This window comes from Patella vulgata, chromosome 3, assembly GCF_932274485.2.
Source record: "Patella vulgata chromosome 3, xgPatVulg1.2, whole genome shotgun sequence".
Taxonomy (NCBI): Eukaryota; Metazoa; Mollusca; class Gastropoda; family Patellidae; genus Patella; species Patella vulgata.
The window spans coordinates 43,634,946-43,650,476 of NC_065881.2; the positions used below are offsets into that span (position 1 = coordinate 43,634,946).

General features: G+C 34.2%; 2 protein-coding genes across 5 annotated transcripts in view; one reads left to right on the plus strand and one right to left on the minus strand.

The window, feature by feature from the left end:
* The window catches only part of LOC126815461 (phosphatidylinositol 4-phosphate 5-kinase type-1 alpha), a 50,413-nt gene extending 42,391 nt beyond the window's left edge, over window positions 1–8,022 (plus strand). For 3 of the 4 annotated variants that reach the window (XM_050541114.2, XM_050541117.2, XM_050541116.2), the window contains one exon: window positions 4,377–8,022. In XM_050541114.2, the coding sequence (XP_050397071.1) occupies window positions 4,377–4,388 (12 nt within the window). In that variant the 3' untranslated portion in view covers window positions 4,389–8,022. Of the gene's footprint in view, window positions 1–1,457; window positions 1,471–4,376 lie in introns of all 4 variants that reach the window. The other variant, XM_056099376.1, reaches the window with a different exon arrangement.
* Window positions 8,023–11,489: 3,467 nt separating this feature from the next.
* LOC126815222 (cytochrome c oxidase subunit 7C, mitochondrial) lies at window positions 11,490–13,820 on the minus strand. The gene is made up of 3 exons (XM_050540780.2): window positions 13,649–13,820; window positions 12,711–12,863; window positions 11,490–11,595 (listed from the first exon to the last, which is right to left on the minus strand). The coding sequence occupies exons 1-2, from the start codon at window positions 13,742–13,744 to the stop codon at window positions 12,747–12,749; spliced, it is 213 nt and encodes a 70-aa protein (XP_050396737.1). The 5' UTR covers window positions 13,745–13,820; the 3' UTR covers window positions 11,490–11,595; window positions 12,711–12,746.
* Between the last annotated feature and the right edge of the window lie 1,711 nt (window positions 13,821–15,531).

The following is a 15,531-nucleotide window of genomic DNA, read 5'->3' on the forward strand; positions in this document are numbered from 1 at the left end:
ACCAGGATCAACTAGTTTGATTTCACCATATCTACCAGTTAAAATAAATAATGATAACTTGGATGAAAATGTGCTGGAAGAAAGTACATATCTATAAAAGTTTTGATTGGCTAATTGGACGGTTCATGGAGGAACTGAAAATTTGTAGCAATAAATGTTTGCAATCATTAAAACCGGTGAATTCTACCAAAGTTTGGAAATTCTTATGTAACTTTTGATTATGTTATTAATAAGCTTATTATTTTATTTTATTCAATTTGCACACATACTTTAAAATACATAACTTATTTTTAGTACATATTCTTTAAGCCCCACATGGAGAAAATTATTTTCCTAACCTAAAAAAATGTTTGATAATAGTGTAAGTGATTGTTAAAAAAAATTATTTGTTCCTTATTAAAATTATTCTTCAGTAAAAAACTGTTACTTTGATGTTAGAATTTGTTGTTACATGTTAGCATTCTGTTAACTGTTCCAGATTTTTTTTATATCTTGAGATCCATTAATGAGACAAAAAAAAGTTCTATAGCTAAAGTATTCCAACGACACAAAAAATTACTCTGGTCCTATATAAGTTGCATTGATATCATAGGCATACAGGCTTGATGAATGTTAATGAGACAACCTGGAATGCCTGAAAATATTTCGGGTTACAGACTACTGACGGCGGCAGCAAAAACGTTTTCCTGCAGCCCGTGAATGCAGCAAGTGGTCTAATAAAGCCTAACTTAAGGCTGACTCGAATTCCAATCAACCAACCAATCGTTTACAGTCCACGATTGTAGGACTGTCGGGAGAAATATTTTTCAAATTTAAATGCTGCAAACGCATTTTCCTGCTATTTCAACCCGGGAACACATCAACTTCAATGTGTCCAATATAGTCTACAAGGCTGACCTGAATCCCAAACAACCTTAAAATAAATGGTCGCAGGATAGGGGGGCCTCGCCTACCCGAGAAAATTTGTAAAATTTAAGAGCTGCAAATGCGTTTTTCTGCCATTCTAGCCTGTGAGTTAAACAACTTCAAAGTTTCCAATTGTTTTTCCAACCATCCAATCGGACTGTTGCAGCTGCATTCACAAATAATAATCGATGCCTGAAAAATGGCTCACAAAGTAGAGTGACCCAGACAAAATGTTTTTATTAAATAGTCGGTTCAGTACAAATTCATGGTATTCAATTAAAAGTAAAGTAAAATTAGTTTTTTTTTTATTAGATTTCGGGCACTTTATATTGCCAAATAGATGAAAGAATAATTTTTGTTTTCACTTTACCCATCTGCCCAAAATGTCAGTTTGTCTTTTTTTATTTTTTCAACTTCTGTCTTTTTTTGTATTGCTTTGCTTACTAGAATAATGTATTACTGCATTTTTATTGCATTGATTATACTTTTGATTTGAATTATTAACACTTTGATTTTATTTTTGTCTTTTTTTTTTATCTCCTTTCTTTCAGTGATATTCTGCAGGTAATAGGGTCTTATATAAATAATTCATGTACTTTCTCTTCTTTGTAACATCTTAGAATACATGCTTTGATTAATAGACTAGGGGTAATAGAAACCAGATATTAACCAATTGTTTTGCTTGATTGAAGATGTTTGGAACCATGTGTAATCAATTAATTGCAAAATCATGCTTTTCAAAAATAGATAAAAATGATTTGTAGTTTATAAAGACTAGCAGGATTAGGCCAGGAAAAAAAATGCCTGTGTTTATGGTTACTAGCTCCCAAAATAAAGGGATGGTGAAGAAAATTAGGAGGTTAAATCCTATTTCACTCATTAATTACTGAGTAAGGTTCTTGAAAATAATGTCAATTCGGACAGTTATAGATACCAAAATTTCTATGTTGAAATTGGTCTGCAGAAAATCCCACCATGTCGCCAAGACTGATTTATAGGATGGAAATGAGTAATTAAATATGGTCCGTCATGTAACCATAAACTCAGGTATATTGTTTTTGACCTTTATTAGAAAATGTTTGAGCTTCAATGTGTAACACATCATCAATCAAGCATTGTTATATAGAATACAGGTAAACATATTTAAATAGAGTTGAAGCTAGTATATCTGTCTTGGCTAGGATGATGATTCTACAAAATTCTCTAAATTAAAACGAAAGCTTGAATTTATTGTTGATTATTAGATATTGTTTTGCATGGTGTTTGTTGTTTGATTGTTGCTGTGCATGGAATGACATTCTTATTCAGAATTAAAACCAGATTTTGGGGTGGATGCTGTAATAAAATAAAAATAATACTGTTCTTGTTTTTGTTCTGCATGTAGCTACATCTGAATTATGCAATTCAAAGCATAGTCTTTTCTGATAATAAAACTCTTTTCTTCTCTTCTGTCATTTCTAATTTCATATTAAAATTATATTGGAATACAATGCCTACACATGTGTGAATTACTCTACTTGTTATTTGTTAATGTTTAAGGCGGGAAATTTGTGTGTACATGTTGTTTACTCGTTAAGTAAGAGATTTTGCCAGGTGTAAATTGAATATGATTGCATGTATAAAATATTTTGGAAGAATGGGTATTGTGGTGTGAGTGTAATTGTTTGGATGTAGATCATTATACATGTAGTATTAACATTTTTGTCCTCCACCTTTTGGAGGAAGTATGGGACTATTAAAATGGATGCATCCATCTGCCTGTCTATCATATTTTGGAACACAATATCTGTGAGGTAGAATATTCCAACTTGGTGTAGATGTTCATTAGATGAAAGTCTTGACTGAGTTCAGTGATGAACATTTTCTGCTAAGGCTAAGCAAGAGATTAATCAATATGATTTGTCGATGCTTTGTGATTCTGATGCTTTGTCATTCTAATCGAGGGGAGGTGATGAAACTTTTCTATCAATACCATGACGAAGTTTGATAATGAGCATATTTTGTTCAGGTTTAGCAGAGTGATTGCTTAATGCTTTATAAAAGATAAATATGCAAGTGTTTCATCTGTTTATTTTGGGATTGAGGCAGGTGACATCAGCCACACTGTTGGCTTGTTTTCTGAGCATAAGTTTACTTTGTAAAATTTTAACTTTGTTTGAGCCAAAACTGAGTAATAAACAATTCTAAAACTCTTACCACTAAACTTGCGGTTATTTCCAGTAGAAAATCAGATTAATTTTGTCTGATGACATCACTGATATGTTTACAACAACTAACAATTTATGAAGAAAATTAAGGATGTTACAAAAGAACTTTTTTTTTGTTTGTGGGAATATTTTGTTATTCAGTGGATAGTTTTAGTAGTTGGAGCTTAACAAAAATAGTAGTAGGAGTTTTACTAGCATATTATAGTCACTGTTAGACAGCTATAAGAGTATAAGTTCACAAATATTAATAAGTTTAGATATTTCTTCTTGCTTTCCTAACTAGTAAATTTGTTAAATTATGTAAATGATTGTAAATATATTTGGATGCATGCAATTGCTACCTGATTTTGATATACCATATTTTGATGAACATCAAAGTAAAATGTTCTATCATTCCCATATTCTATAAAAATTTTGTTTGGTTACCAACATAAAGAATTGTTCCTCTTCTTTACGAGGGCTGCAATGACCCACAAGTAGAATGTCCTGGTTTCGGATTTTTTAAGCTGGTTCCCAGTTGTCAGGGTTAGCGCATGCGAGGATGACAAGGAAAGTGTATATTCGTTTGGGCTTCTGAATGTCCTGTGTACAAATAAGCAGTGCACATTAAAGATCCTGTGTCAGTTATAATTCAAAGAAGAATGGTCCGAAACATGGCTTGACTGGGCAACTTTTGCTCCTCAGAGTGCAAACATGAGCATTAAAAAATATTAGTCTCACAATGACCAAAGTATTGAGTTAATGAGCCAACTTCCATTCTTCACTAAATTAAAGTTAAATGCCACTGTACATTAAGAAGAACATTCACACAGGATTTTTATTCTAGTAATTTAAGTTGATGGTAATCCTGGCAAGAATTTTTTAATTGTTCAGATGGGATCAAAAGAAAAAAAACATGTTCCTGCACATTAATTATCTTTTAACAGTACTGGTACATTTAGATTATTATTAGATTACAGCCAGTTGATACAGCTAATTTTTAAACCAACACAATTTATATGAAAATAAATGATTGAAATACCAAAAAATAGTGTTCTACTGTCTTAACATTGGTAATATATTTGCATTTTGTTTGTGCATCTCAGAGACAAATTGTACTTGTAGTCATCTGCTCTTGTTAAAAATTGAAAAAAAATCGACACAAATATGGGATGTCTTTTATTTATGCATGAATTGAATCATGATTTGGTATTATAAATTGCTTAATCTTAATGGTAATGTTTTTCTATTAAATGTAACTAATGTTTTCTTTCTATTTTTCAGACACATTTATAACTACAATTAGACTTAGTGATTAGACTATATGGGAGATAAAAGCACTGTGTAGCTAGGATTTAGCAGTAAACACATGTGGACAGATTGTGATGTCTGTGTCCATATCTATGTAGGCATAGATCTACTTTTGCGGCTTTTTGGAATTTTGATTTTGTTATGTGAAATGATATTACTCAGCTACCTGTTTTTCTGGGAAGACATGGAGACTAAACATACAGTGTTAACGAAATAAGGACATTCTTCAAATTGTGAATGGGCAGGAATGTAACAGTGTATCATGTGCAAACGGAATAGATCCTGCTGTTCTCGGAACAAATCAAGAGATATTAATATTTATGTTATATAACAGTGACAGTAGTCCACACTTAGTTTTTTTTTTTTTTTTAAAAGAACAATGGAATTCAACAGTATTGTTGACTATATTTTGAATGTGTTTTGTTTTTGTTCTAGAATCTAGAACACCTTTGTATCTGATAAACTATTATGTTATATTTATACTGTAGCAACTCATACAAATAGCTTTCTATACACTTGTGTATTATTCATTCCAATATTTCATATGAAGATTTTTTTTTTGTATTTCATAAATTGTATACATACGTATGTATGTGTAGAATAAATGTTTCTATGATGAATAGTATGCAGTTGTAATAATGTAATGGATGGTAATAAAGTATCATACATTGAAAGTCATTGGTTGAAATATGTATGCTTAGATTAGTTTAGATCATGTGCAATCAAAGTAATTAAACTATCCAGTTGCCAGTAGGAGCTTTGGATCTATTACATATAAAATTAAAAGAAGTTAAATTCTTACAATTTTTATCAAGGAATACTGTGTTTCAAGATTTAGACCAGGATCCTGTTTCAGGAAGTGTACATAAGCTGTATACACGTGAATTCAGTAGAGTTGTATCATAAAATGTTCAGTGTGATTAAGCCTTGTGTATGCTTTGTGGAACAGGTCCCATTACACAAAGCATGTTGTAATGTGGATACAGTACATGTACATGGTGACAGTATGTATGTATCTTTTTAAAAAGATTTAGGTATATAAACTTAAGGTGTTTAATAAAAAAAACTTTCGCAACAAAACTTAAATCCCTTTAAATTTCTAGTAATGTAAAAAATAATATTTAAGAAGGCTACAACACAATGTTTTAATATACAGTGATTTTAAATTACAAGCAAATTTAAGCGATTTAAAGTATGTAAATGTGTTCAGAAGACATTTATGGTCTATATAGACACCTTTGTGTATCTTATTTTGTATTGACCTCAATTTCACATTGTTTGAATATTATGACATAAGGTTTATGAATGCCCCGTGAAACGTGCCATGGTGGCAACAGCTCCAGTTTATTTTTCGAACCATTTCTTATTGTATAAAGTGGTAGCAAAGTTTGCATGGCTTAATTCATAACATATATAGTACATCATCTATATTAGTATTACAAGCATGAATATTTTGTACTAAGTCTACAGTACAATGAATAAATATATCATTACACCTAACCATGGCATTTATTAATAATGTTACAAACTGTAATTAGGTGCACAATTAAACATACTAATTAATATTCATTTATATATAACATGTACAAAAACACATTACTCATCCAAATTTGATCAGTAATTGCCAATTTTATCAAATTCCTATAATCAGTATTTGTAGTGACAGGTGACATTGGAATTTTCTTAAAGCCACAGATTCCTAGACTAATATTGAATTTCAGATCATAAACAATAAAAAGAGGTCTTGCCAGAAAGCATATTAGTTCAGAAATTATATTAATATCAGTCCTAATGTGTGTTATGGCCATCTAAAGTATCATTACTTTCTGTTGATTTTACACCACCATCTGTTTCAACTTGAAATATATATTAAGTGAAGTAATAAATGATCATCGGTTTCTATGCATAAACAGCGAGGACACGATGACATGACATATAAGGCTATGTGTTTTGTTTAAATCTCAAAAAATACCATTTAAAGAACACTATACAGCTCTTTAATTGTGTTAAATAATGAAATTGATGATTAGTCTTCTTGAACATTGGGGTTTTAAGATTTGTACATTTGTATTAATTAGAGGCTTTATCTATTTTTTTTGTAAATCTCATTAGCATTCTAATCAACCAAAGTTAGCCATTACCTGCTGAGCTTTCTATCAAGAGGTTTTTTATGGTATAAATTGATAGTAACTCTGTACTCCACACAGTTACCATCAAAAGTGTTTTAGGACTATTTATTATACTGATTAAAGCTGCTAATTGTCATTTGTATTTCACAGACAATATCTAATTTGTTTTTTTTTTTGTCAGCATAATCCACACTTCATTTGCCTTTTTTGGTACAGAAAAATAGGACATTAAACCCCTTTTCATAGATGTTTGATATGTATTTATTCTGATTATAGGGTTATTTATCATATAGTGAGTACAGGGATTCTATATTTAACCACCAACAGACTTAAAAATAATATCACTGTGCCAGACCCTGTTCAAACTTTCAGTTAGAACGAAAATGTGTACATATATAGTTAAATAATTTCTTAGCAACTAACTATATTGATGTGCAGTGTGTGAATGATTTAATTTATGTGTGGGACTTGAGTGCAATTGTAGTTGACATTTTATGCATGGTCTTAGTTTTTTTGTTTTTTTTCTTCTCCAGCCACATACTCAAAACCCATTGTAAATTGCTACAGATGACTGCTCTTGGTCACTGATAGTGATTTGTTCATGAATAATGAGGGTGTAAGATATTTCAATAGCTATGTGTCATTACAAGAAATGTCAACAGTTATTTATTATTTAAAATAGCTAAATCTCTAACTCAATATCATCCAAAATCTTCGACATTGAAAACACGATTTATTTGTCACTTTAAATCAACCTTGATGTTGTGATCTTACTGGGAAAAGATAACCTTCTGATATCCAATATTTAAGACAAAATAAACATTTTACAATTGGTACACAAATCGTGTACCATAATGCGTTTCAGTGCTATTTGTAATAAGGGACTCGAAAAACGAGGTTAGGCATATTCCACAAGTCATATCAAACGGTGACGCTATATTCTTATCTGGAGCGCATGCCCACTAAATACTATCAGCGTAGACTGGAAAAACCAGAATACTGGCGTATTTCGCTGAGCCTAACTGATTAGAAATTAAAGTAAAAATAGAAACGATTGAATGTAAATCAATTTATATACATTCATATTACATTATTGTATTCGTTGTGATCCATTTGTGTCAATTTCTAGGTCCCAAATATTAGCGACTTAGCTCCTTTAACATTATATATTTGAAAACTGGCTAATTCAATATCAGTCACCTAGAAATGTTTGTATTGGCAAAATGCAATGGAGTTCTGAGAATGCCCAACTCCATCATTGATCAAAATATTTATATATCATAGTTTTTATTTTAACATAAGTTTTAGTCATCCACAGAATGAATGGACATTTGAATACCTGTGAACATATTTATATTTATTACATGTATATGCCTTGTAATATAGTCGAGACCTTCATATCATAGAATGTACATATCATTTGCTGTAAGCTTCTGGTACATAATTGTATAAAGGAACACATAATGTACAAATAAAGTATTTGAATAGATTCTAGCATTGTTTTCTTAACCCCTCCTCTGAACTATTGTGATATGGTCCATATTACGTGTGGTTTAATGGTTGAGAGCAATACATTAAGTAATTGACCTTCGTCACAAGTTGTTGTTTCAATATATTACGCAATGTCTTAAGCTGGAGACCATTAAACAACTTAAAATACAGACACTTGCATGTGCTTTGCACAGGTCCAAAATTGTAACTACTATAAATAATGTATGCTTGGCACATTGCCTGTACCATTATTTGAAATAATGATATGCCAACATCCATCAAAGGATGACGTCACATCTGTATTTTAATCCCTTTTAATAGCACAATATTTCCCAAATTCACCAAAAATACATGTTTTGTCCCACTGATTTCAAATCCTTTATTTGATGTAATGTTTCCAAGTACAGAGTCCAGTATTTGATGTCATGTTTCCAAATAGTTTCTGGAATGGAAAAATTCTACAAAATTATTGCAGTTTAATACCTGCCGATCAATGTTGGTTTTGGGTTCCATTTGAACTAAGATAGGTTGCCAGATAAATTATACACCCATAGCAGTTTAAAAGTCATCCGAGAGAGAGAAATGGGATTTCCACTCGACACATACTAGATAATTATGGAACGAACATGATTCAATTTTATTTTACCAATTCGCTTGCACGTAAGGGTCTTCAGCAATGGGAGGAACCTACAAGATTTGGCAGGTGATCATAATATGTTCTTGGAGCATATCCACAAGATTCTATTAATTGAGCAAGTGCAATAACTCTAGCAATAACAATTATTGAAACCCAATAGGCTTCTCAATTTCACTGATGTGGACAATGCATACAAATTTCAAGTGTTTCATTTCATTCCATTTAGTTGTCCATATTCATGTACTATATTTCAGTGACGTAGATTGGTCAAAAATTATGCAACAATTAATTAAATTTAACATATTTTTAGGATTCTGTAGTTACCAGAGGCCAATGGCGGCGCCAGCCCCCCCCCCCCCCCATAATCTGTTCTGCCCTCTGTTTAACCCCCCCCCCCCCCCAATAATTTTAGAAAATAAAAAAAAGTATTTGTGATACGTTTCGGTAATCAATACCTTCTACGGTGAATAAACCCCACATCCCCACTCAGTCATAAACTTGCATGTTGTAGAGCATTTCCGACAGTCTATTTTTCAAAATTTTCTTGGCGAGGTCCCCAATGAACTCGCTACTTTTGCGTTCACAAGGGGAATTTGTTGAGGTTCGCAAGTCCGTTTGTTTGACATTTTGTTCTCTAGTCGGATAAGCTAGTAATCAGGCGACGGACGGTATCCGGTCAGATCTATTTATCTCGGCGATCGGTGCCTGGGAATACTGTAAGACAGCATTTCAGGCAGTCTATTTTTCAAAATTTTTTTGGGGAAGACTCCCTACTTTGACGCTCGTAAGTGGGCTTCGTCGTGATTCGCAAGTCCGTTCGTTTGACACTTTACCTCATCGATCAGTGCCTGAAATACTGTCAGACTGCATTTTCGGCAACCTGTTTTTCAAAATTTTCTGGGGGAGGCCCCCTACCCCTAGTTGAAGCTCGTGCCTTTGCCCCCTTAACCTTGGACTTTGCCCCTCCAATCACCGACGGCTGGCGCCGCCACTGCCAGAGGCGTAGCCGTGAAATATATATGGGGGGGGGGGCACCCCTAACCCATTTTTTAAAACCCTAAAAAATATAAAACACCATGTGGCCATGCTGTCTACCAAGACACCGCATGCAAAGCATTATGGTTACGTTGCTGGCTGAGCGGGCGATAAATATTTGGTTTAGGCGATAACGTTTTTGGGAACCTACATGCGATTCACTCTGATAGGTGGCAGAAAAAAATTATCAAAATACTGACAGGCTAACTAGACACAATTTTATGGAACACAGTTACTTTTCACTTCACACATGTTTCCAGGATGATTCTCTCTGTGTTTTATTTTAGCTATGTAAACCATATTGGGATATGTACAGGTTTTATAAAGATAGAATCTTAACTAATAATCCAGGGCCGGCGGAAGCAATTCTTGATTGGGGGGGGGGGGGGGCTTCCATCCTAGGTCCTTATAGGCGTGGGTCCAGGGGCCGCAATAACCTGGAGAAAAGAGTACTTGCGGCCAAATTATTGGGGGGGGGGGGCTAAAGCACCCCTCCGCCGGGCCTGTAATCCTAATAATTGTTGTAAATAAATAGGAGTTTGGGCCTACTATGTAAATTTTTGGGGGGGTCCAAGTATATTCAGACTCCCCCCCCCCCCCCGAAAAACAATTGGGGGGGGGGGGGGTGCCCTGTGTGACGCCCATGGTAGTTACAATTACAACTAATGGCATAAGAGGAAGATGCCTGTGCAGTTTCCTCCTTTTTGTGTCAAAAAATCAGAAAAATAATAATTAAATTTTAACATATTTCTAGGATTCTGTAGTTGTAAATATAACTCATGGAGGAAGATGCCCGTGCAGTGACCTTTTGTGAGAAAAAAAACGAAAGAAAACACACAATTTTCAGAAAAGTTTGGCCTATTTCTCTTGTGCCAACAGTATATTGCATTCCACCTATCACTTTCTTGTATTACTAACACAGATTTTGGTTCTGTCTTATTACTTGGTGTGTTTTAGTTTTGTGAACATCTTTTGTTTCTCAAAGTTCAGATAGTAAGTGCAGGAAGACCATACCACACATAAACAAACACACAAGACAAAGCTACGTATAGGACATAATATACAGACATTTAAAACAATGGATCTGTGGGCTAGTCATACAGGGGATACTCAAATGAACGTTCCGGAATTAAATTCTCTCATTTCCAAAAATAGTGTCAATCGAGCGAAAAGGAGAATTTCGGAGTACAACCCATGTGCCATCTGCATAAAAAATATCTCAACCAATCATGACAGCTGAAACATATTTGTTACGTAAAATATGTCAAGATTCTACTCACACCACCTCAGCTGTTGGGACTGGCAGAACTGTCACAGGACTGAATTCCGTATCACTGGATTGCAATTCTGTCAATTCGTGAGGTTCTGGACTGACAATCGAGCACCACCACAGTTTTCACTCAAAATGAAAACAATTCAACAATAAGGGAAAGAAAGGGGGAATATTTCCCAAAAGTAAACATATAATAGACCCACAGGTACTAACTTCTAGTAAAATGCACAACAGGATATATTTCCAGGTGGAAAATATATGTGACTTATGACGTGTGGGAGGATTTTCATAGAGCTGAATTCAAATAGTTTGGGAAAGGAATATATTGTGTACACTATGCAACTTTGTACACCGAACCTTAATTTGTGTACTATGCCAACAACTAAGCACTTTTTCATTTATGAAGGAATCAGACATGAAGTATCATATAATTAAGACTATGCAATAAATATAATTTCTATTATTGCCATAAATACAATCATATTATTATCAGTTTGATTTGTTCCAATAAATAACACTGCTTTAAACTTTTTATAACAGGTTTTATTCAATAGTTTACATTATATTTTCTGCTATTCACATAATATTAAGATTACCAAAAGTAATGATGACCTTGAAATGCATCATCTGAAAAATATAAGAAACGATAACATCAATTTTTTACAAACCAAATTAATTGCACATAAAAGCAAAATTTCTTCAGAATCAAAACTACAGTAAACCTCACACAAGTCGGATCTTTGCTCAACTCGGATAAAATTGTTTGGACCCTTTGATCTTGCACGATTTTCTTATTAAATTTCTGCGCGTACATGTAAGTTGGATCTTCGCTCAACTCGAATCAAAATGTCTGGTCCATTTGATCTAATTCCGGCTTTTTTCCTTTGCCTAAGTCGGATCGGCAGTATCAGTATGTTCACAATATGCCGTTAAAAATATGTCCCCCCTCTGCCAAACGGCCTGGCTGATGCCTTGAAATCCAAATACAGGGCAGCGCACAAATTTGCGCAACTCTGCCATATAAGACGAAACGAAATTGGAACTTTTGAAAAAATTTGATTGTAATCGGGCTAGGCAAAGAAATAATTGACTGAAGTCTCTCAGCTTTTCAACGATTCTAATTTTTCCCCACCCCAGGTTACCTAAATTTTGTTTCGTCTTATATGGCTGAGCCACGTAAATCCACCAAAGCCGTCTAGCAGAAGGGGACGCATGTTTAACAGCATGTTGTGTTGCACATACCAACTCTAGCGAGGTAAGCAAGGTTTTATTTTCTCACTAAAATGTTCCTTTACATTGTTCAGACGTTCATAAGACTGACACATGACCGTTTAGCAGTAAAAAGTTGCCCAGTAAAATTGACTGGGAACCGATTTTATTTTGTACAGGACAGGGCGAACTGAACTAGGTCTTCGGCTAACTCGGAACTTCGCGTAACTTGGATATAATTGGTCCATTTAGATCTGACTTATGCGAAGTTTATTGTAAATAAAAACTTGAAACCACACTTGTAACTACCAACACTTCTTTATTAGTCTCAACATATAATAATCTGGACAAAATAGGTTAGAGGTTACACAGAGATTTCAGTTCGTCTTATTTTTCACCTTCACTTTACATTGGAAAGATTGCAGAATGCAGTATGATCTAGTGGATCTTAACAATAAGCCACTGTGCGAACAATCAGTCAGCTACCATAATATAGAGAATTCCAGTCTACCATACAGTTAATAAAAGCTTACCAGTACCAAGATGTTCTGTGTCTCTTTGAAAAGCTCTTATTTCTTTAAAATTTGATGACGTACTACAATGAAAGGCATTGAAAATCCACTGCAGAAAAACAGAGCCATGTAAACAGCCAATTTATATCTGTTTGCGATACTAAATGGTAAATTCTGAAATTAAAACATTTGTCAGTTTAATTAAATTAGGAATGTCTGAGTTAAATGAACCTACCAATGAACACCTGTGATTCCTACTACTACTAAACAAGGGACAAGGATTGTCACATGAATGAAATGCCAATGGGCTTGAAGCCTTTAACAAATACAATAACTTAATTAGTAAATTATCTTACATACTTTTCTACACCAACATGGATAATGAAGATGGCCATTTTGCCTAGACAGCTGTACTAGGCTACTAGACAGCAGTTCCACATGCTAAGGTTAAGGGTTCTTTTACGTGCACACTAATGTAAGCAATGGCAGTCTCTCTCCTTCCTGCCTCACTGACAAGGGAAAACCATGTTATAAAATCCCAGGTGAACATTCTCGGCCAACACTGGGATCAAACCCCACTGACCTCCTGGTTAGTGAGCCAGTTCCTTACTGACCTTTTATTAGACTTATTTAGAGTCAATAATCACTCGAATGAGCCACTGCCATAATATGGTTAGCTGAGTGAGATTGAGAGGCAGGACAAATACTTGTGACGTGAATAGTTTTGCCACTAAGTTGAAGCCAATTAATATACCGTCCAGTTGTCGGTGGTATTTTTCTAGGTAAACCCTATGGTTCGGTCTATAGCCTAAAAATGATAATCCACCACACTGCGGCAAAACATAGCAAAGACGAAAGAAAGTCACACATTCGACCTTGCTTCGTCCACTTGTCGAGTACTAATTTTCTGTAGTTTTCAAAAACAGATTTAACTTCAAATGAACTAATAATTTGTTTACCGCGCCGGGAATGCCTTCTTGTTGGTATTCACTTCTAGCCACAGCAGTTGTGGTGAATTTCCTCGAAAAGGGTCGTGCTAGCCGTGTAAGAAGCATTTTGGATTTTGTCTGTCGGAAGTGAAGGGCTAAGAGACTAGTGGCGACATCTACCGACCTTCATGAATCGTATCACGGCATACTGATCAGCAGTGAATTTTTCGCTAGGCCGCTACAATCACTGATAAGGATGAAATCGATGCGACTTAATGAGACAGAAATATTAACTTTTTTCCTGCGACAAATTAAATTCTAAAACATTTTTTTTATGTATGGGAAAAATAAATTAAGGCGTTTGACGTATTTGTATGCGACTAAATGAGCCAGAAATATTAACTTTTTTCCTGCGACAAATTAAATTCTAAAACATTTTTTTTATGTATAGGAAAAATAAATAAAGGCGTTTGACGTATTTGTAGGTAAAAATTATTTTCTATTTAGTGTAAATGGGTATTAAAATGACTAAAAGGCAGCATTCCGACCGAAGCAGTACTGTCTTATACACGTCCATGGTCTTATATAACAATGCACGCGCCATTCAGCCAATGATTGACGCCGCATGCTGTGACGGCACGTGTTACGGTTAGTCATCTTTGACAGAGATATTACTCTAGACTCGTAATTCTCTATGAAACAGAGTGGTATCATGGAATGAGACTACTACTACCTACTTCTCATTTCGATGATCCTTATCTTCATAACCACATGATTTAATACAATATATCACAATCATTTGATATAAATATTAAAGGGTTTGGCAGTTTCTGTTTTTGCTAAGCCTGCTCAATATAGTAATCTATAGATAGAACTCAAAGTCAATGGCCGTTGAATACCGCTTGGGCTATTCAATTAATTAATAATAGGCCTACTAATAATTGAGTATGTAGCTTTAACTCATATATGATTAATGTTTCAAGGGAATTAAATGTGCTGTTATGGTTCTGCTATGTATAAAAATATTTCTCTGATTATATTAAGACCCAATTTCTTTCCCTATGTATGCATGCTGTAACTTTCAGTGCACTGGCTCATACTGATCAGCAGTGAATATTCGCTAGGCCGCGACAATCACTGATAAGGATGACATCGATGCGACTTAATGAGCCATAAATATTAACTTTTTTTTCTCCGACAAATTCAATTCTAAAACATTTTTTTTATGTATTACAAAAATAAATAAAGACGTTTGACGTATGTGTAGGTAAAAATTATTTCCTATTTAGTGTAAAAATGGTATTAAAATTAGTAAAAGGCTCCATTCAGCCCGAACAAGTAAGGTCTTATGTAAACAATGCACGCGCCATTGAGCCAGTGATTGACGCCGCGTGATGAGACGTCACGTGCTGGAGGTAGCTGTCATCCTTTACAGAGATATTAGTTCGTAATTCTCTGTGAAACAGATTGGTACCGGAAATTCTCGTATTTAAGCCCTGGGTTTAATTTCGAATTTGACCAAGTTTAGTGGTGAAACATTTCTTCTGAAATTAAGCCCAGGGCTTAAATTCGAAAAGAGGAAAAAATGACAAACATTTGGGTTAAATCAGATCTTACAATCATCAGTATCACTCTAAAATAAATTTTGAATTTAACCCCTTGGGCTTCAATTCGAAATTTAAACTCGTTATAACGACAGGGCTTAAATACGAGGATTCCTGGTACTGGCTAGGCCACTTTTGTTGAGTAGACTTTAAGACCCATTTTCGTTCTCTATGTATGCATGCTGTAAATTTCAGATACATGTACTGGAGTAAATGCATCTAGGCCTCTTTTAAGTTATCAATATATTGTAGAATGATTTTTTTTTAAATATTATTAACCGCAATTCATAGATTCCCGCAGGTATTGTT

What these genes read in the sequence shown, in the direction of transcription:
- LOC126815222 (XM_050540780.2), bottom strand. Translation starts at nt 13,744, where the DNA reads ATGCTTCTTACACGGCTAGCACGACCCTTTTCGAGGAAATTCACCACA. An exon ending in AAGAAGGCATTCCCGGCGCG is followed by an intron (nt 12,864 to 13,648) that starts GTAAACAAATTA and finishes TTTTAATTTCAG; the next exon opens with AATTTACCATTTAGTATCGC.